This window comes from Danio rerio, chromosome 3 (genome assembly GCF_049306965.1).
Source record: "Danio rerio strain Tuebingen ecotype United States chromosome 3, GRCz12tu, whole genome shotgun sequence".
Lineage (NCBI taxonomy): Eukaryota > Metazoa > Chordata > Actinopteri > Cypriniformes > Danionidae > Danio > Danio rerio.
This window is the reverse complement of record NC_133178.1, coordinates 14,111,155-14,133,657: the sequence shown is the minus strand read 5'-3', so window position 1 is coordinate 14,133,657 and position 22,503 is coordinate 14,111,155. Positions and strand designations below refer to the sequence as shown.

The following is a 22,503-nucleotide window of genomic DNA, read 5'->3' as shown; positions in this document are numbered from 1 at the left end:
AACGGTGTGTGTGTATATATATATATATATATATATATATATATATATATATACACACACACACATACACATTTGGTCCAACCTATGTGAATACATTAAAATGTATTGTAAGGATAATTAGAAATTAATTACGGAAATTTGCAGGTTATTTTGTCAGTTCACCAGGATGATTTCTGAGCTTCAACCTAAACTGAACATCCATCTGAACACATTATTGTGTCTCATTGATTAGCTCAAACGATTCATTCATTCATCAGAACAAAAAGCACAAACAATTAACAGCACTAACAAATGATGCCGATTTGTTGTTGTTTGATGCAGTAATTCTATAAACATCTTTTGTCTTTGGTCCTGGTTAGTCAAAATAAATTGTTTTTTAATACATCGGCATGCTATAAGATTGATTAATCTTTGGGGGGAAATGTCATGCTTGTGTTGGTGGTGGTAAGAAATAACACATTGGAAGAAATATTTGACCCTGCGCCCAAACAGTAACACAAAAAGTATTTTCTGAGTGTGATTTAACCTCAAATGTGAAAGCTGTTTTGATTTATAACCTTGATTGTCTCAGGTTTAATGTACACATTTCTTACTTGGAAAAGGTGAAAAGTGCATTTTTATAGCAATAAATATCAATATTTTTGGCCACATAAGCTATAGGCAGTTAGATCGAACATTAAATTGATTAATGGGTTATGAATGGATTATAAGTACTGCATAAACATAATTCAGTACCATAAAATCCTGAAATATTCAAAATATTAAATAAGAAACAAAAACATTAAACATAGTAAATTAATTCTATGAAATAAATAAATTTAAAGATCAATTATTCATTTACATAACCACAAAATTACAAACATGCATAATGAATATAATAATGAATAGTGCAAGTTAAGCACACTATCAGTCATTATTGAAAGCAATAAATTGGCTAAAAACAAAGTAACATAAGGTAGGAGAGAGAAGGAAATAAATGTAATATTCAAGCCTCAACTATTAAAAAGATCATCGTAAACTTAAAAAACGTATTGTTAGTATTTTTAATAAGTTTTATGAGATTCAACAGTAAGGGAAAATCTACAAAGAACATATTAAATCTGCGAAAACTCAATAAAAGCTTTTTTTTTTTGTATAAAAAGTGTAAAATGTTACACAAAAGTGGTACGTTTTCGAGATGTTAACAATTTTGTGTTGATGCTTGTCTGAGGAGGGAAGGAGAGGAGGGGCGTCACATGACTGTGCAGCGGAAGCCCTGCGTCATCATACCAATATGGCGTCGTGCTGAGCTTGTAAATCAGAAACAAAACTGTAAGTCGGTCGGCTGCACGGTTCGATTCAAGTCTCTCCACTGCAGTACAAACATGTTCACGCAAGAGGTTAGGTAAAGACAGCCCGAAACATCTCGACATCCCAAAACGAACCCGACAGCGTCCACAGAAGAACTTTGAGGACGCCTCCGACTTCGCTTTGCATTTTCCAGGTAAACAACAGTGTAGATACGAGGACTGTTGGGTGTTAACCGATTTCTAAATAAATGCTCTGGTATATCTGACCGGAGATATATATCGCTCTTTTAAATTTGTTTTTGTGATGTCTGGATGTATCTTGTAATTAAACGTTGTTTCTTGGCTGTTATAATCTAATGTTTTGCTTTTTTGGTTATGTTTATATGCAAATGTATTCGTTTAAACCAATATCACAACAGTGATAGCGTTTCTAAGCCTTTTCCTACATTACAAGAAGGGTAAAATATAACTTTAATGTTGGTGTCTGGGATCGTTGCCAGTCAAACATGTTGCTTAACCAGACTGATATTTGTCAACAGCAGCATCACATGTCAGCAGTCAGCAAAAGCCGCTTCAGCTTTTAGTTGGATTCAGCTGACAATCCGAGATCTGTCGGTTTACTGAAAGTAGATAAAGAGTATTCTGACATGTTGTCCATTAAATGTTGAGATTAAGGTGAAGTTCGTTTTATATTCAGACTTTCTCCTTAATAAAATTTCACAAAAATTCAAATTGTAAATGATGAAATCATATTAGCAGCCAATGACTATCAAAGCACAACATTGGCTAGTTAATTAAATAGTGCTAATGTTGTTTTCAAGTCATCCATGAGCAGTTCCATGCAAATGTCAACCTTGCCATGAAAACAAAAAGTTTTCACCAAAATATCAAAACTGTTTTCTATGTTTCTTATTGTAAGCAAGTGATTTACAGTACTTTGGTAAATCAAATATAATAGTTAGAAATCATTGACAGTTGGGCTGTGCGATTAATCGGAATCTAATCGCAATTTGAAACGTTGCAATTAGTTCAATCGCAAGTGGCTGCGATATAACAGAATGTATACAGGAATCAGAGTAATATTCAATACCTTTTCTGACCTTTTTAAAGACTCTTTCCGTACAATGTAAGGCCTTATAACTAGGCCCACCCGGAATCTGTGCGCGCAGAATTCCGTAGATTTTCCGCTGATTTTTAGCCCATCATTAACTCTGTTTATTCACTTGAGTAAATGTGTGTAAATCTTTATTTATTCAGTTTTTTAATTGATTTCAGTAAAGTTATTGACTGTGAAAATCTTCATCTGATTTATGTACAATACAGTTTGTAAAGTCATATTTTCTGTCTTTTATTAGATATATTATATGACAGACTTGTTTTGTTTACCAAATAAAGTGTATCTAATTGGATTAGCATTTTAAACATTAAACAGTTAAAAAGATATAATTTTTTATTTAATATATTAAGGTTTTAGTTATGATATTTACAAAATAATTAAGTAGAAATCTGCAGACTTTTATTCAAATTCTCCGCAGACATAGCAAAAAAACGTCCTCAGATTCCGTCTGGCACTACTTATAAAACACCAGCGAGATTTTAACTTGCAATATATTTTCTAAATATTAATGTAAGAAACTAATCCAAAACTAAAACATTATTTATATACCAAATAAAACCTATATAAACGCCTATAGACCTGCAGAAATAATGGTGTTGCCTTGGTTACTGCATTAAACAAAGCAGCATGATGTAAAATTGCATACCTTGCATAATCAAAAACTATTTAAAATTTAATACCTTGCAAAATAGCATATAAGACTTTTTAATACTTTTTAAGGGTCTTAAATTTCTCTATATTGATTGATCAACTTTTAATACTTTTTAAGACCCCACGGACACCCAGTATCAACTATATTTGTATTATTTTATTTCCCCCTTCTTGGCTAGTAAGACAAGTCTTACTAGCCAATTGAGTGAGCAAACTTTCATTCTGCCCAATCAAAATTGTGCAACAGAACTATGCGGAACGCCCACAATAGAAAAAAAACAAACAAACAGGAAAGTGCGGACGAGTGGGATAATAATGTCTGCTGCTTCAGAAGCATTAATAGAGGAATTAATATCAAAGAGAAAGAGCATTGGTAATATGGGACTATTTTAGTTTCAAACTTACAGACACAAAAAAAAATGGTAATTTTAAGGAGCTATTGCAGAATTGTTGTCACAGCTTACAGATTATTCAGCTGAAGCTTGACTACAAAATTAAAATCGCAAATCAAATCGCAATATCTGTCAAAAATATCACAATTAGATATTTTTCCTAAATCTCACAGCCCTAATTGACAGAGACATTTTTAAGTATTTATAGACACACAAGTGGCAATTTCACATCGGTCACATCCATAGCGGAGAGCCGTCCCATCCTCGACACATTTTTTCCCCTCATAAATGCAAAAATATAAAATATAACAAAATCAATAGTTTTTGTTAGAGATCCAACTCTTATCTTGATTATCATTGTTTCTTTTGGGTTGTGCGGTTTAATTCTGAATTTCTACAAAGCATGTTGTATACTGCAAATACTATTTTGGTCACATCCATAATGTATGTTTATTTTCTTTATTTAAAGTACAAAACATGTTTACAGATTGATATTTTTCTGGTCCTTTAACTCTGTAATGAGTTGTTTTGGAAAGCTTAAACAGATGTTTCAGTATAATGTTAACATGTATACTTTCTATGTAAATTTATGTTTTGAGTTTTTACTGCAAATGTTGCATCCATAACGCTGAAAATGCTCACTTGCATCTGATTTCAGAGCGAATATTCAAAGAACCATGGTAAACAATATAGGGAGCATGTCACAAGTTGTCACTGAACCAATGTGAACCAACTTTACCTCCGTTAAATTGAGTGGGTCTGGCTTTTAATTTTCATTTACTTATGCACCAAAATTTTTAATTACGATTTTAATTAAATATAAACATGAACTTTTTTCTAATCAAAATGATACACTGCTTCTTAGGTCCATAGAGTATGTGTTCCTCAACATAAAGTCTTCATTACTGTATTCACGTGACATTGTGGAGAGATTAATTGGGGTCACGAGCTTGTGGCTACTTCCCTCTCTGCGCATCTTCCTCTTGCAAGAATTGTTATTATACAGAAAACTGTCTTGTACATTCTGCTCATAATCGACTACAATGATAAATAACAGAATTTAGCAGTCTTACATGCTGACTTACATACTTAATGAATGTGAAAGTCTGAAACCAACTTTACCCATCCTCTGACCAGCAGGATTTAAAGTTTAATTCATTTATACTGTTACAGTGGAATCTGTTTTGGAAAAATGCTCTAGTCAATAAAACAAAGAGCTCTTTGATAGTACTGTAAATGGATTATCTCACACAGAATTTACAGTGAGGATCAAAAATTTTAGTCTACATTTAAAATCTCTAAATCTCTCTTTTAAAATATTAGGAATGTATGCATGTAAATGTAACACAGAGTAAATTTGGGCAACTAAATATTTCAGTAATATTGGATAAAGTGTTAATGCATTAAACCCGTTTACCGTAGTTTTATCAGTGATATTCAAACAGAAAAATCACTTCAAGATACTTTTTTTTTTTTTTTTTGGAGTGTTTCTGAGTTTTTATTTATTTATCTTATTTGTATATTAGAGTTTAGTCAGTAAAAAGGCCAATTAATTAAAAGCCTGGCATAAAATGTAAAAAATATATTTTAAAAAAATTAACTATTTGGATGGCATTAAACAAATAAGCATTTTTTAAATTCTGTAGATATATTTCAAGAATATAATGAATGGAAAATCTTTTTATTATTTGTTTATTCATTTCCACAGGTTTCATCCAACATTTGAACTTATATCCTCGTGAGCTTGAGATTAGAGTGTGATCAATAATCTATGTTTGTAAACTTTGATCTTTTATTGCTCTTGAGCACTTAACATCAGTCTTTAGCTTTGCTTCCTTTAAGCATATATGATTGTGGTAGACCAAACCAATAGTTTTATTATATTTATTTATTTATTTTTTAATTTTATTAATTATTTTTTTTCCATAACTTCAAGATTTTGATTTGTACCATACATCATAATATTTCTTCTGCCTCATCCTTGTCTTTATTTTTCTGCAGCAGTGATGTCACAAGCAGATGCAGACATCACGCCCTTCTTCGCTGATGATAATGAAGGGGAGGGGCCTGTTGAAAATGGGGTGGGGTCACCTCTACCTGAGGACGAGGAGGAGGAGTCTCCCAGCGGAGTCACCGATAGGAGAGCCATAATGACTGTGATTGTGCTCTGCTACATCAACCTGCTGAACTATATGGACAGATTCACTGTGGCAGGTAACTGGTGCTATTAGACGGTGTATTAATGCTGTTAAACAGTGACTTTTCATCCAAACCAAATGCACAACACAAAGACACTTTGCGGTAACGTCTGTGTAAGGTTTAGGTTTGTGTGTTAATGTGATATTAAATTATTTTAACTTAGATATTCAGTTAAATTAGGAATTTTTAGTCCTCCTAAATTATATTTTTAAAGTATTTCTTTCCAAATGAATGAAGATTTTTTGTCAATACATTTCTAAACATAATAGTTTGATTTCTCTAACTGATTTTTTTTTTTTATCTTTGCCATGATGACAGTACATAGTTTTTTACTAGATATTTTTCAAGACGCTTCTATACAGCTTAAAGTGACATTTAAATTCTTAGAACTTGTAGGTTAATTCAACATTTATAACAATTGCAGAGAGATCGCCTCCCGCCTCATTCAAATCACATGTATGAAAGCATTTTGTCTTCCCTGTAAAATATAATGATGATGAAAAAAAATGTGGTGGGACCTAAATGCTTTCTTAGGTCATTAATAAAAGGTGTTTTCTGTCACTGCTTGTTTAGCCTGCATTAATGCATTCAGTGTAAAGCAGCACAATTAAACATTAAAAGATCTTGATCTCAATTCAAACCCCCGCTACATAAATGATAAATAATGATTTGCATATGTTTATTAATCCTACGAAGCTCTGCATTCAAATCGGTGTTTGATCGAGAGAGATTCAGTTTTTACACTTTTGCAGTTTGTTATTAACATTTAAATAACACAAAAAGACTGGTGAGAACAGTTTATAGTTCAGATATAAATACTGATGTATATGGTAAAGATTAAAATCACTGTTTAATGGAACTTGACACTGTTGAATGTTGTAGCAATTACATTGTGTAACCAATAGATGGTGACAAACAACCATCCAAATTATTTCACTGAATAGGTTTTCAAAAATGATCCACCTATAGTGAAACGTAAAGATTTGTTTGTGAATTGTTGAATTAATAATTGAAAATAACTATGACCTGTTGTTAAAGATGTTAGATATATATATTTTGCATTTTCAGCAACGGTAGCAAAGATCATATTTCCTATTGAAAAATTTCCGGTATTTTCTTGATTTTTATCTTTATTAAAATGACAGGTTCTGTTTGTTAAAACCAATATTTTTTGCAGTAATATTTTTGTATAAATGGAAATCAATTGACATTTGTCTCCTCCCTCTTTGTCTGATCTGAAAAATGGTCTGATTCGTGACTCAAAAACCATAGTGTGATCCAAACACCGAGATTTGGGATCTATTACACCACTAGTAATAAACATACTTTTGTTATTATTTGTTAAGATCTTTCTTGAAATCTAAAACAGATTTCTTGGTTTTGACTGCTTGATTAATAAATTAGAACATTTAAAATGTGAGAATTTTGAATTTTAACCACAAAATTGACTCTAGAAATTTCTAGAAAAATTAAAAAGCAAAACTAAGAATGTAATTCAAGGAATAATGTATAATTTTAATAAATCTAATGATTATGATACATTTGCTCTCTTACAGGTGTACTTCCAGACATTGAACATTTCTTCGGCATTGGTGATGGAACGTCAGGGCTGCTTCAAACAGGTGAGTGTTTTCATGCCAACTGAAAATATGATTGCTATTATTACCGATCAATAGTTGTAATTTCTTTCACTTTCTTTGTTCATTTCGTGTCAGTCTTCATCTGCAGCTACATGTTCTTGGCTCCTCTATTCGGATACCTGGGTGACCGGTATAATAGGAAGCTGATCATGTGTGTGGGGATTTTCTTCTGGTCTGTGGTAACACTTGCCAGCTCATTTATCGGGAAAGATGTAAGTCCCACATAAAATCCCATGCTTTTGAATACACAGAGGCTTGATTTATATTTCAGGTTGTGAAGAGTGTGTTTTAAGAGTGCTAAATGTTCTCTCAGCACTTCTGGGCACTGCTGTTGACACGAGGGCTAGTGGGTGTTGGAGAGGCCAGTTATTCCACCATTGCTCCCACCATCATCGCTGACCTCTTTGTCAAGGAAAAGAGGACTAACATGCTGTCTATATTTTATTTTGCCATCCCAGTGGGCAGGTAGGACCACACACATACACACAGTCTTGTTACTATATCACAGTGGGGCCTCGTATAGTTAAGGGTGCATGATAACATTCTTTTGGAACCGATCCCGATACTAAGATTCTGAGAAAGATCTGATCCTGATACTATGCCGTTTTTTTATATACATATATAGTTCTGGTAATAACCTCAAATAATATATCTTATTTAGTAAAAATAACAGACCTACAGGCCTACTGTAAATGACAGACAACACAATCTAACTAAAATGATTGCTGTAAGCTAGGCTACATTATTTGAGCATTCATCATGACATTGATCTGTTGTGGTCCAGCTTATGTTTCCTTTTTTAATATAAAGGTTTTTCTTTGAAATCTGTAATAGGCTCCCACTATTGACCCTATTCATTGGTAAAATAACCAGTCTTTTGAGAAATAAGTGTGTTGAGGATCTGTCCAATGTATTATTGAGCCTTTTCTCATTTAAAATGTCAGCTAGACCTATTTGGTGTTTTGAAGAGCAGGTAATATAACCCTCTTTACTTCAGTGTTGCGAATGCTATCTGCTGATCTAAAAGACACAGCGCAACATGACTTAAACAGCAATGAACTCCTTTCTGCAGGTCAAAATGAACCCATTCAATGCAAAACTAAATGCAATTCTCCACTGATTATTTAAACTAATAGGAAAAAATTGTCTTGGAGAAAGTTTTTCGTGTTGTCATGAACAAACGCAACATGTAGTTTGAATTGTAAATGAATAATGAATAATTGACAGGCACAGCGGAGGGAAGCGCTGAAGTCAACATGAATTTAAGCACTTGAATATTCATTTGTTTTTCTCATTATACTATAGAATGGCTTCAGAACATTTGGGATATAGTAGACATGCATGACAACTTTCTAGTAGTGCCTTATAATAGGCTACCTACATGGCTTTTGTTGGCTTTTAAATTACACAGAATATAGCGCACACGCAAGATCAGATTTGGATCGGAACTAACTGTCCAATACCCGATCCATCAAAAATATGCAGTATCGATTCGATATCTGATCTAAGTTTTGGGATTGGTGCACCCCCCGAACCCAATCCTCACAAGAAACTATTTGCGTTTTTACATTTTCAAAATACATAATTCAGTGTGACTTATAAGCATGTTGACTCATGAGACCTCAATTTTGATTCACAGGTCCCCATGAGTCTGTGTGTATTTAGCTTAAAGTGTCAACTGGGATATAAAAACAAGTACACTCACACACAGTCAGCAGTCCAATCACCGGTGTTTAAGTTCTAACACTTCATCGTTGCACATTCACACCATGGTTACGTTCTCACACAGATTTTTCACATCAGGAAATGTTGTTTTTGTAAGTTTCCTGTCTGCTACGACTGAGCACTTCTGAGTAATAATTAGTTACTGAATTGAATTTTTGGGGGAAATTTAGCACGAAATTAAATTTGCCCTCTCTTAACTATACAGACATACTATTGACCTTATTTTGTAGAATTGTTTATTTAGTTTATCCTCATATCTGGTAAAATGACAGACCTCTCTCTTTTCTACTGGAATATATGTTACAACACAGTAGAAATTATCAGCTTTTTCCAATTAAAATAACAAACCCTTGTGATAAATGTATTGATGGATCACTAAAACCTTTTCTGCTGACATTTAAAACATCTCCCGACAGCCTTGGCAATGTATTGTGGATATGATGGTAAAAATATTTATAATATATACAATTATAAATGCAGATAAACATTTATTCAGATTTTATTTTCATCATTTATTAGCAGTAATGCTTTAAAAAATAAAAAATAAAATATATATATATATATATATATATATATATATATATATATATATATATATATATATATATATATATATATATTTAATGTGGTAATAAAAAGGCATTTCAGTATCATTACTCCAGTCATCAGTGTCACACAACCCTTCAGAAATTATTCAAATTAAATGATTTACTGTTAAAAAAAAACAAAAAAAAACATATTATTTAAAATGATTTGTATTTTTGTGAAAAGTTCAAAAGCATTTATTTAAAATGAGACCTTTTTTTTTTGATCAATGTAATCTGTTCTTTGTGAATGAAATTACTTGCAACAAACCTTACAGACCACAAACTGAACGGTAGTGCACATTAATGGGAGATTTTACCCTTAAATTACGATTTACTCTCTTTTTAGAAGGTTCTTTCATCTGTTGGACACTTATCACAGAATGAACAGAAAAATTATGTTTTTTTTAATGTAAATATTTGCCATTTTTATTTATTTATATTTGTTTATTTACTCTGTATCATTGAGATCTGAAGTTATTATGTAATGTGTTTTTCAGCAATATTGATTTTGCCAAGAAATAGCCAGGAGTTGCTGATATGGCAATAAATAAACTAACTCAAACTCTGTTGAACACAAAACAAGATATTTTTAAGAATATTGGTAACTGGCAGCCATTGATATCCATAGTAGGAAAAAAAAAACACTATAGAATATAATACACTTTCAGAGTAAATTTTTTCCCCAGCTAATTCACTGGGAAAGCCATCCACAATTCACTGAAATGTAAATCGCTCACAACTTTTAAAGCTACAGACGGCATTTTGGTGAAGTTCACTGCTGAAGTAATTATTATTAATATTATTATTTTTAATTATGCAAAGATTATGAATATCAAGAAAATATTAAATCATGGGAAATAATGATAAAAATACATGGAAGTTAAGCTCTGCAAGCCAGGCTAGCAATTTGAAATCAAAAATAAAAGTTCCTCAGTTATTGAGTGCTAGTTTTAGCATCTTTGTGTTCCATCTTTTGAAAATGCTTGGGAAAATAGTGTGTTGTTTTTATTGCACTAAACTGACTATGATTGCTAAATATGTTTTGAGTAGATCAATACATTTTTAAATAAATATTCATTGGTCAAATAAGATAGTAGCACACAGAGAACATCTGCTGGTTAAAAGGGGTTTTTACCAAATGAAAAGTATAAACTAAATATAAACAGATTGTATATCAGCATCCACAATGATGAGCGATATATTGTCTTTATAGCTACCTTAAGTTGTTAAACCTGCAATATGGACCACAATTTCTCCCAATTCTCTCATTCAAATAATGAGAAAAATTTTTTTTTCTTTTCTCAGTGGTATGGGTTATATCGTGGGCTCAAAGGTGGATACTGTGGCTAAAGATTGGCATTGGGCACTTCGGGTATGTATGGGTATTAAACTTATTGCTGTATGTTTGTTTGTTTGTTTGTCAGTTACATAATTCACCCCTGCTGCTTTCACCACAGAATGACACTTGGAGATTAAATACGATGATAACATTTCTCTGTAATTTTCTCCCACTTATTCTCACTTCCTTTCTCTATCTTACTTTTTTCCCCCCTCTCTGTTTGTTTCCTCTCCCTCAGGTGACCCCTGGGCTGGGACTGCTGGCCGTGTTCCTCTTAATGCTTGTGGTTCAGGAACCGAAGCGTGGTGCGATTGAAGCTCACCCCGAGCACACGCTGCACAGAACCAGCTGGCTGGCAGACATGAAAGCACTTTGCAGGAAGTGAGTGACTCAGAGCTCACATCACCCTTAAAGGATCATTTAGAAATCCTAGCTATTGCCTTAGACTTAATGCAGGGACTTTTTCAATATCTAGATAGTGCTGCTTGATAGGCTGGGGATTTTTACTTAATTATTAGGTATTATCAGTGTTATTATTACCATAGCTTGCGAAATGATCAAGAGAATTTTACAGTGTGTCTGCTGGGTCTTAAAAACTCTTAAATTCCAAAAAGGGCTTAAATCGTTTTAAACAGATCTTATTTTTGCTTTGTCCAAGTAAAGCTACTCGATTGGGCCGACATCCATTGAATAACCAACGATACATCTCAATAAAACCTTACTTTCTATAATTAAGATTTTGGTTACACTTATATAAGGTTAATTAGGTAATGCATTTACTAACATAAACTAATTATGAACAACACTTGTACAGCATTTATTAATCATAATTGAACATTTACTAATGCATTATTAATATTCAAGTCCATGCTTGTCAACAATAGTTAATGCACCGTGAGTTAACATGAACTAACAATGAACTACTGTATTTTCCATTAACTAATGTTAACTAACATGAACAAATACAGTAGTAAATGCATTGTTCATTGTTTGTTCATCTTAGTAAATGCATTAATTAACATTAACTAATAAACCTTATTGTAAAGTGCGACTAAGATTTTTTATTGTAAAGACATACAATTCACTACAGCTGTAAGACAATTTTACAGCAAATTCCCCATTAAAATCCATATTCAGGGAAAGAAAACTAAAAATAACTAAATGATTCCTCATGAAGATACCGGGCCATTAGAAAAAAATCATTAGGGCTCTTATTTTAACAATCTAGGCAAAAGTCTAAAGCGCATGGTGCAAAAGCATTAAGCGTGTGTCGGAATCCACTTTTACTATTTTAAGGATAGAAAAATATGCTTTGCGCTCTGGCGCATAGTCTAACAGGGTTGTGCTTATTCTTTTAATGACTTATGGGTGTGTTTTGAGCATAATCTGTTGCGTCACACCATGACACATTTGCTATTTACATGGTGGACTTTGTAAGTGGAAAAACTGAGCGCTTCACTAGCGAGAAAACATACCATCAGCAGCGCGAGGATAAAGAACGAGCCTCCTCCATTCTGCCTCTTTACTTTCTCTTAACTTTACTTGTACTGCTTTACTTTCATGGATAAGGAAACGGTGTTTTGGGCACTTAACTGAAAATATCCATTAGCCTACATATTTAATTTCATTTGTTAAGCACAAAGATTTGTTTCAAAACTATTCTAAATTCAGTTCTAATTTCCAGCAAACAAATAAAGGAACAATAATAACCAAGTGTGGTCAAAAAACTGAGTTATATCTAAACATACGTTCTGTAAAATGTGAAATTAGGGTTGCGCTGGTCTGAAAACAGCAACACACCGTCTTGCGCCTTATCATGCCGGGTGTATAATAGGGCATTTCGTGATTAATCCTGTATAAGTCTAAAATTGAATTTATAATGGTCTTCATTTCTTAAATTTGACTTGCTGAAACCTGCAGAAAGCCTGATTATAACACCACTAACCATCTGTAAGGTTATTATTAGATGTTATGGTGAATCATCACAAAGCTAAAGATTACCATTGCTCTAGGTGAAGTATTTTGAAGAAAGTTTACAGCTATTTTTCTTAATACATTAAAGGTTATTGATGCTCAAATCTATACAGATGTTTATTATTAGAGAAAAATGCTTCTAAATTATTTCAGTTCCACAGAACAAAGTGAAAAAAAATTAACATGCACATGACTCTGTTTCAGTTTTAAAACTAGCATGCACTAGATTCAGTTTCAGTCTAGTTTCAAAAACTAATGTAATAAACCTAGTTTATAATAAATGCCACTATAATTCCTGTCCATTTATTCCTATATTTATGTAGTTTTTGTTGTGGAGAAAGGGAAAGTAAAATTAATGTTTATAATTGTTTGTAAAAGTCTTGTTTTATTTAGAGGTACCAGTAAATGATTTAGTTTTCTTTACATTTATTTATGAAAGGAATTTGACAATTTGATTTTATACACCCGTGTGATCTCTTTTTCCGTCCCCCTTTCTCTCTCCATGTCTTGTTTTAGTCCAAGTTTTATTCTGTCCACGTTCGGCTTCACGGCAGTGGCCTTTGTGACGGGATCACTGGCCCTGTGGGCTCCTGCTTTTTTATTTAGAGCCGGCGTCTTCACCGGAGTCAAGCAGCCGTGTTTTAAAGCTCCATGTGATGACTCTGACAGGTAACAGTCCTCAAATGTGAAAATTCACAGCATGACATGTTTGTTTAATGTCTTTGAGGTGTGTTGATACTATAGCACTGTAACCATTTAAAGTAAATGCAATGGATACACTGGGAAAATGTCAAATTAATTAAAAGATATCAATTTTTAAATGAAAACAGAAACAAGTTTTATATACAAGGTGTCAGATATATATGTTTGCACTGCCCTATTAAAAAAAAAAATTATATATATATATATATATATATATATATATATATATATATATATATATATATATATATATATATATATATATATATAATTAATTAATAATGTTATGAGACAGATTGTTATGAGGACATTTATGAATCCCATTTATGAATATTTATGAATCCCAAAAAGATTTTTTTTTTAATTCTTTGTCTGAGATCATTTACAGGCCTTTGAAATTACAACTTAAAGGTTAAAACACTGATCAAATAAATGTCCACTTTATGTAGAAAAAGGTTTTTCCTCAAAATCCCTTTTTTTAAGGGCAGACAAAAGAAATAAATGGGGTGATTTTAACATTGGGTGACAATATGATGAGTAAATGATCTGAATTTTAATTTTGGAAGTGAGCTAATCCTTTAAAATCGTGCACCAATAATGAGTTTAACTATCTTCTGCCCCGCAGTCTGATTTTTGGCGCCATCACTGTAGTAACGGGCATCTTGGGTGTAGCGAGCGGTGTTCAGGCCAGTAAACTGCTGAGGACCAGAACTCCTCGAGCTGACCCGCTAGTGTGTGCAGCTGGACTCCTCCTCGCGGCTCCCTTTCTCTATCTCTCCATCATGTTTGCTCAGGCGAGCACTGTGGCCACATATGTAAGTCGCTCATATGACCTCTCCTTTGACCTGGCTTTATCAGAAAGCTGTGTGGTTCTTTCCTGGAAATGTTTTTTTTTTTTTCTTGTTTTATATTGATTATTGTTGGACGTAGGGCAATTTCATGCTGACCGTATTGGTGGCTAACGGTATTTCTGTGTTCTCATCAGGTCTTTATCTTCCTGGGAGAGACATTCCTTTCAATGAATTGGGCCATTGTTGCCGATATCCTACTGGTGAGCTTCTCTTCCCCCTGCTTATTTCATTGCTGATTTAAAAGAATAATTAAAAGATGATTTTATTTCATTACTCGCTCACTCTCATGACTTTGCACACTGCTTTTGGGTTTGTTTTCACGTGAAACACAAAAGTAGGCTTGTTTTTAAAAATTGTTTTGCTATTTTGCATAGTTGATGGTTTCCGCTACATTCATTCTTCCATGGCGGGGCATAACACACCAAAATTCATTCCCGCTCCGGCTACATTACAGCTTCTCATTCAAAACCTTCAGTTGTGCTGTTTTTTTTTTTATAGCAGGTTGTAATCACACAAGAACATATTAAAAAGTATGTGAATTATAACAGAGCGAACTTTTCTGTAATCGTAGTAGTGCTTTGCTTTATTTAACCCTTTAAGGTTACATTCTGACTGACAGGGCTGGGCGTTGCATGAGACCAGCAAACACAACACAGCTTTCAGTTATGATGAACACCGTTTCCATAATTATACTTTACTTATAGATAAAGGGCTGTGGTTCTGCATAGAGTTACTTTATCTTGCTGCAATTTATAACCATTTTATTTTACGTCAGAACACATAAATGCCGTTCTGTAAGTCTATTGGAGACATTCATAAATATTCCTAGCAAATCTAATAAACGTTGGAGACTTATATACATGCACTAAATCGCACTTCAGCAGCGTTTATTTGAAAGCGCCCCAGAAAATCTGAGCCTGAGCAGCATATATTTTAGGGCGTGCAAGTAGATTTCTGCACGGACAGAAGAAATCGGCGCTCAAGCAAAGAGATTCGCATGCTCCTATTACATAAATACGATGTTGACTTTTAATACTGCTCTCACGACATTTGTCATTGAAATAATGCCATAGATCAGGGGTGGCCAACCCTGTTCCTGGGGAGCCACCTTCCTGCAGATTTCAGTTGCAACCCATGTCAAACACACCTGCCTGTAATTATCACGTGGTATTCAGGTCCTAATTAATTGGTTTAGGTGTGTTTGATATGGGTAGCAACTGAAATCTGCAGGAAGGTGGCTCTCCAGGAACAGGGTTGGCCACCCCTGCCATAGATAGTTGGAAGATCTGTGTAAAAGGCCTGCCATCACAGCTGGAAAAAATCCTAGAGGAAACACTGTAGTTATTATTCAACAACACAGTGTTCATAATGTTTTAAAACATTAAAGCTCCATAACGTTATGCATATGACTGCATCAAAATAGTGAAGTCTTAATGTGTTGGCAGTACGGACTGACTTAAGTATTCAATTATAAATTGTAATAAATTTTAATAGAAGTTATTTTAAATAAATTTTAAATGGCAAATACACACAAAATCTATCCATTATTATTTTTTCCTTATTATTTTTTAAACAACTTAATTTTATTCTTCTTATAGAAGTTTTGGTCTGCCATTTTTGTCTTGTTCTCATTCTGTTTTAATTACCTTTATACAACACTTTGGTTGCAGCCTTTGTTGCTTTGAAATGTTTCATAATCATTACTTTAAGTCAGAATACAAACAATTGTAACAAATACAACAGGACTACTAAAATAAACATTTTAGCTATTATTTAGGCATGGAATTGTAGTCAAGAAATAAATTAAATAAGTAGTACTTTTTAAAAAATTCTGTTAGATGAAATAAGTAAATGTGAAAAAAAAAGATAATAGTTAAAATATTACAAGAACATGTGATTTATCTATTTGCCAATAACATTTTTCTCATTTAAATTTTCTTTAGCCTTATCTAAATTAGCTCATTTTTAATTTAAACATTAATATAAACTACACCAGTATAAATGAAAATGTTACAAAGTGTAATTTACCTATTTGCCAACTAAATATTTCACAATATTTACTTAAACTTGTATCTAAATTATCTCAAAGAATGTGAAATATGAAACTTTAATACAAATTACACAGACAAAATAATGTAATAATATATAATAATAGTAATAAAAATGACAAAAACACTTAAACCTTAGATGGTAAAATCTGTTGTAAAAAAAGACTTTGAACCATTGTTCCAAAGCTATGAAATCATTACAAAAGTGACTTTTGTGATTCAATGACAAAGAAAAAGCAGAAGATCTTTTTTTATAATTTCTGTGTTTCTCTCCCTGTCTTCTCTTAGTATGTTGTGATCCCGACACGTCGCTCCACAGCAGAGGCCTTTCAGATTGTCCTTTCACACTTGCTGGGTGACGCTATTAGTCCCTATCTCATAGGAGTGGTAAGTCAATCTCAACAAATACACTGATAAGCCTGTTAAAACACTTTTTTTTTCAGTCTCACAAAGTGTTGAATTTTCAAGTCCCACTGATTTTTAAAATTTATTTATGGTTTTTTGATAGTATATTTACAGTTGACGTTGAATTATTATTATTTGCCCTTCTAAATAATTAGCCCCCTCTATATTTTTAGCCCCAATTTCTGTTTAATGGAGAGATTTTTTTCAACACATTTCTAAACAATTGTTTTAATAACTCATTTCTAATAACTGATTTATTTTTTCTTTGCCATGATGACAGTAATTAATATTTTACTAGATATTTTTCAGGATGCTAGTATTCAGCTTAAGGTGACATTTAAAGGCTTAACTAGGTTAATTAGACAGGTTATTGTATAATGATGGTTTGTTCTGTAGACAATCGAGGAAAAAAAAGAGAGCTTAAGAGGGCTAATAATATCGACCTTAAAATGGTTTTAAAAAAATAACATTTTTTATTCTAGCAAATTAAAGAAATAAGACTTTATCCAGAAGAAAAAAATTTACGGGAAATACTTAGTAAGGTTTAGGGCTAATAATTTTCACTTCAACTGTACGTGTATAACTGAAATTTGTACATTTATTTATTGTTTTTTTTTTTACATAATCTTATTGAATTATGAATTAAAAGATAATTATTATAATATGTTTTTATTTATATTAATTTTGCCATAAAATAAACTTAAGTTCCTTGTGGGGCAATAAATAAACTAAGTCACCTAAGGATTGCATGTTTCGTTTATTTAGTTTTTTTTTTTTTTTTTTTTGGCCCATTAAGGTTTCAGACTTGATGCTATGAAATACCAATCTTATGCATATTCATGTAATTATATTGATAATAATAATGTCTAAATTGAACCAGCACCTTCTCATGAATAAATGCTGTTTGTTTTTTTGCCATTAAGGTTTCAGACTCAATAAAAGAATCAAATTCGTACATGTGGGAGTTTCGCTCACTTCAGATGTCTCTGCTGCTGTGCTCTTTCGTGGCCGTCGCTGGAGGCGCTTTCTTCTTAGCCACAGCCGTCTTTATTGAGAAAGACCGAGATCTCGCTGAGAACTATGTGCCCTCTGGTGAGTGACATCACAGGCTTCTTTTGCTATTTTTTTTTGTGCCATTTCCTCTGATTTCGGTCATTTCAGGATATTCTTGGAAATTGTTATTCGTTTTATTATGCTTAAATAGTTTATTAGTTATGCCTATTTTTATTCATTTGTTTTGCGCATTTACCAAGGTTATGTTTTAAATTGTTAAAGTTTACATTTATTTATTTTAAACAATGACAGCAGTTATCAGTTTGTTTGTTTTTTTGTATTTCAATATCACTGACATATCATTACAATTATTGATATTCTGAATTATTTTTTTATTACTATTTTACAATGAGGTCCCACTTTTAACTGGCTAACTTTTACAGAGAAACTTAAAGTTAATTTAAAATTTTACTAATGACATTTCTAAATAATGGGAGCTAGTTGTAAAGTTATTCCTTTTATATATTGTTCTTTTTTTAAATGTATTTACAATACAAATCTACAATATTTTTTTTTGTGTATTTTAATTTGTAGATTATTGAGCCAACTAAATGAGAAATGTTATCTTGGATATTACCTGAAAGAAAGAAGTTTCAGCATTTCATGTAAAGCAATGGAACTTAAATGACTTAAATGAAATTTAAAAGCACAAATGCATTGGACTGAAATGCAGTTATATTGTTAAAAAATATAAAAAATTTAATCTAAAATGGTAAAAACTCACAAATAAAGCATATCAATAATTGCTAACATAATGTGAATTTTATAGTCATAAAATGATTAATGAAACATCTCCCTTTTCTGTTAAAAGATGAAGATAAGATGAAATAATTGTCATGGTTTCTGCAGGTTTCATCAACTCAAATTTAAGACTTTTTAAGAAATTACAGACTTACACAGGGCTAAATGCAAGAAATTGTTGTAATGACACAGTTAAAACATAAAAAACACGTTAAAAAAAATGTTAATTAGACCATATTTGTAAGTAGAGTTTTTGTTAAAAGTTTTATTGAGATGTATTGCTGGAGATTGGATGGGTCCTTGCCCGATTGGGTAACTTTACACAAACAAAGGAAAACGAAGACCTTTTAAAAACTATTTAAGACCTACAACATAATATTTCAGCTAATTTAAGACTTTTCAAGGCCCAGCAGACACCCTGAATTGTTAAAATAACAACAAAAATACCAAAGATAATATTTTAGCTAACATTGTGACTGGAAATTATAATAAAGAAAAACTGAAAATAAAGTCATTAAACAAATTACTTATGTTACTGGAAATTACTGTTAATTAAATGTAATAAAATTTACAAAGACAAAATGTTTATCCTAGTTGTCAATTCAATATTTCTATAATTTTTTTGTTATCAGCATTATATATATATATATATAAATATAGCAATGAAACTTAAATAAAATTCAACAGCACAAATGCATTGGACTGAAATACAATTATATTATAAAAAAAATAGTACAAATGTAATCTAAAACGGTAAAAACTCATAAATAAAGCATATCAATAATTGCTAACATAATGTGAATTTTATAGTTATAAAATGTTTAATGAAACATCTCCCTTTTCTGTTTAAAAGGGACTGAAGACAAACAATTGTCAGGTTTCATCAAGTCAAATTGAAGACCTTTTAGGATATTTAAGACTTAAACAGGGCTAAATGCTAATGATGTTTTAATAGCCCAGTTAAAACATTTTTAAAAATTGTTAATTAGACCATATTGGTAAATAAGAGTTCATTGATAAACTTCTAAGGGTTTTTAAGATTTGTCACGCTGAATTGTTAAAACAACAACAACAACAACAACAACAACATAAATACCAAAGATAATATTTTAGCTAACATTGTGGCAGGGAATTATACTAAAGAAAAACTGAAAATAAAGAAATCAAACAAATTATTTATGTTACTAGAAATTATAGAGATGTAGAAATGTAATAAAACTTACAAAGACAAATGTTTTTCCTAGTTGTCAATTCAAATTTTAGATTATTTTTTGTTTATTTTTATCAGCATTTTAAATATAAAGCAATGCAATTGTTTTTTTTTTATTTAATGATTTTAGATCAATTTAACAGCACAAATGCAGTCCACAGACTTAAAGCGGTAAATAATCTCTTTGTTGAACGCAATGCTTTTCTTATCCAAGATTTTTTGTAATTATGCAATTCTAACTCCCTCTTATTTTTTTCATGGCACTTCTAATAATTCTCTGACGTTTTTTTCAGATGACGCACCAATTGTTGTTCCAAGGAGCGGCAGATCCACTAAAGTATCAGTGTCGAGTGTTTTAATTTGAGATGATGCAAAAGAGTGGATGGCTCTTGACATGCAGGGAACAGCACTCTGATTGGCTAAGGCAGACAGAGGCAGTGTCATCAGCAGCCAATCCTGGAGCAGTATCAAACAAGTAATGACTGGACTATCTCCTCAATAGGAAATTTTATAGTAATTTATTAAGCTTTTTTGTTTTGTTTATATCCTTAACACCTTGATTTGGGAACATTTCTAACTAACAAGAAAATCAAAAACCTCTTACCTGAAAACCCTAGTGTGCCGCTGGACCACTTTGTTGTTTCACCTGGAGGAGACAGAAGCACAAGGGTAAAACAAGACAACCGGGGACATTTATTTGCCTTTAATTAAAACTGTGTTTTAGACTTCAAGTCGCATTTTACGTTTTTTTTTATCAGAAGGGATGTGAACTAAATCTTTAAATTGCTATTTATGGGTTCATTCATAGGTCAGCTCACTCATGACCAAACAAACTGCCGTTTCTTTTGTTTTCATCAAAAACGGACGATGACTTAAAAACTATGTGGTCGGTCTTTCCTCTTGTTTTATGTCATCTCTTTCATACTACCATTGAGCTTTTACGGTCTTTTTGTAAGGATAACACAAACACTAATGCTACCATGGCATGATTCAGATATTAATTCATGTTTTTTTAAATAACATTAATAATCTCATTTGTTGCAATGGCCTGGTTCATGGCATGCCATTTTATTTGTCTGAAACTGTAATTATTGTTTAGTTTGTTTTTAAATGAAGACAGTTTCTTGTGCATTCCCTCTGCTATGGTTGTTTTCCAGGCGATACTTTTCAGATAATTGGCAAACTTTCAACTCGTTAATCTTGTTTTGTAACAATTTTTTTTTTTTTTGTAATATTAAATGAGAAATTTAATCTGATCCGTGTCATTCTGATTTGTGTGTGTGTGTGTGTGTGTGTGTGTGTGTGTGTGTGTGTGTGTGTGTGTGTGTGTGTGTGTGTGTGTGTGTGTGTGTGTGTGTGTGTGTGTGTGTGTGTGTGTGTGTGTGTGTGTGTGTGTGTGTGTGAGAAATACTGATGTCCCCATTTTTCAAAAGGCTTATAAATCGTACAGAAAAAGTTCAAAAAAGTAAATCTGCAATCTATACAAAATACCATTTCTATATTGGTACATTTGTACAATAAAAACTTATGGAATGTCCCCACTATTCATAAAAGCAAACGTGTGTGTGTGTGTGTGGGGTGAAAAGATTTTTCAAATCTGTTGCGTTGTTTATTTGCCCTTGCACATATAACACATGGTAATAGAAAGTCTATTTCTGCTTTATATCATTATCTCAGTCTCTACATTTGCTTTCTCTTTCTCTCTTAGTCTCTCTCTCTATCTGCAGTGGCAAGAGCGATGATCATAAGGTTTTTCAGTTGCTGTGGTTTTCCTGTTTGTAGGTAGGATAGAGAGATGCAAGCCTGTTTGGTAAATTTGCTGTGAAAATTAGTCTCGTGAATGAACATTGAAGCGCTTGAAGCCGACACATGCGATCTGTTTGCAGTGGAACATTTGATGGATGTTGTTGCGCTTGTGACAATACACTTGTACCTATATGTCATTCCTGTCATTTGTGTTTGTGTAGGCAACAAGAACACCACAAAATGCCACAAGAGTGGGAGGAAAGACTGAGAAATATGACTCACTGTCCGCTATAATGAAGCGCAGAGTTAACGCTTAGTTCGAAACGAGCGACTATTTTTCATTGCAAACTTTTACAACTTTTTCGCTATGCTATTTTATGAAACTGCAGTTAATTCAACTTTCTGGTTGGTTAATGTTTTTATTTTAAGAATACCAATTGTTACTATCTTACATTTTAAAGGGATAGTTCACCCAAAAACTTGTTCAAAAGCTATTTGATGTTCTTCTGTTAAACGCAAAAGAAGTTATTTATAAAAATGCTGGTTGCTGGAACCCATTGACTTCCATAGTATTTTGTCCATCAATGAGTTCCAGAAGTCAGCCTTCTTCAAAACATCTTCTTTTGTGTTCAACAGAAGAAACAAACTCATAAAGGTTTCAAACCACATGAGAGGGTTAGTTTTCATCTTAGGGTGAACTTTATTATCACACTGGCTGTCCTTCATCAGATTATAAACATTGTCACAAAATAACTTCTGCTAAGAAGTGTGAATTATTTCATGCAAATATCCTAGTGGTGATTTTAATTGCATTGGGAATCATTCAAAATATTT

The 22,503-nt window shown here is 32.3% G+C and overlaps 1 protein-coding gene and 1 long non-coding RNA gene across 3 annotated transcripts in view; both read left to right on the top strand.

Annotated features, from left to right (window-relative positions):
• The window catches only part of LOC137490042 (uncharacterized), an 846,477-nt gene that overhangs the window by 506,233 nt on the left and 317,741 nt on the right, over positions 1-22,503 (top strand). The gene's annotated exons all lie outside the window — the stretch shown is intronic.
• Positions 1,249-21,179, top strand: spns1 (SPNS lysolipid transporter 1, lysophospholipid). 2 transcript variants are annotated; one of them, NM_153663.2, is given in 13 exon segments: positions 1,249-1,483; positions 5,451-5,663; positions 7,205-7,270; positions 7,364-7,500; positions 7,602-7,753; positions 10,906-10,972; positions 11,178-11,320; positions 13,430-13,582; positions 14,241-14,430; positions 14,601-14,666; positions 16,803-16,901; positions 17,843-18,011; positions 20,217-21,179. In NM_153663.2, coding segments are annotated over 12 exon segments (1,521 nt in total). In that variant the 5' UTR covers positions 1,249-1,483; positions 5,451-5,455; the 3' UTR covers positions 20,288-21,179.

Excerpts from the sequence above, each read along its gene's own strand:
- spns1 (XM_005163832.6), top strand. The coding sequence starts at position 5,456 with ATGTCACAAGCAGATGCAGACATCACGCCCTTCTTCGCTGATGATAAT. Across the intron at positions 7,754-10,905 it reads TTTGCCATCCCAGTGGGCAG|TGGTATGGGTTATATCGTGG; the intron begins GTAGGACCACAC and ends TTCTTTTCTCAG. Across the intron at positions 14,667-16,802 it reads TTGTTGCCGATATCCTACTG|TATGTTGTGATCCCGACACG; the intron begins GTGAGCTTCTCT and ends GTCTTCTCTTAG.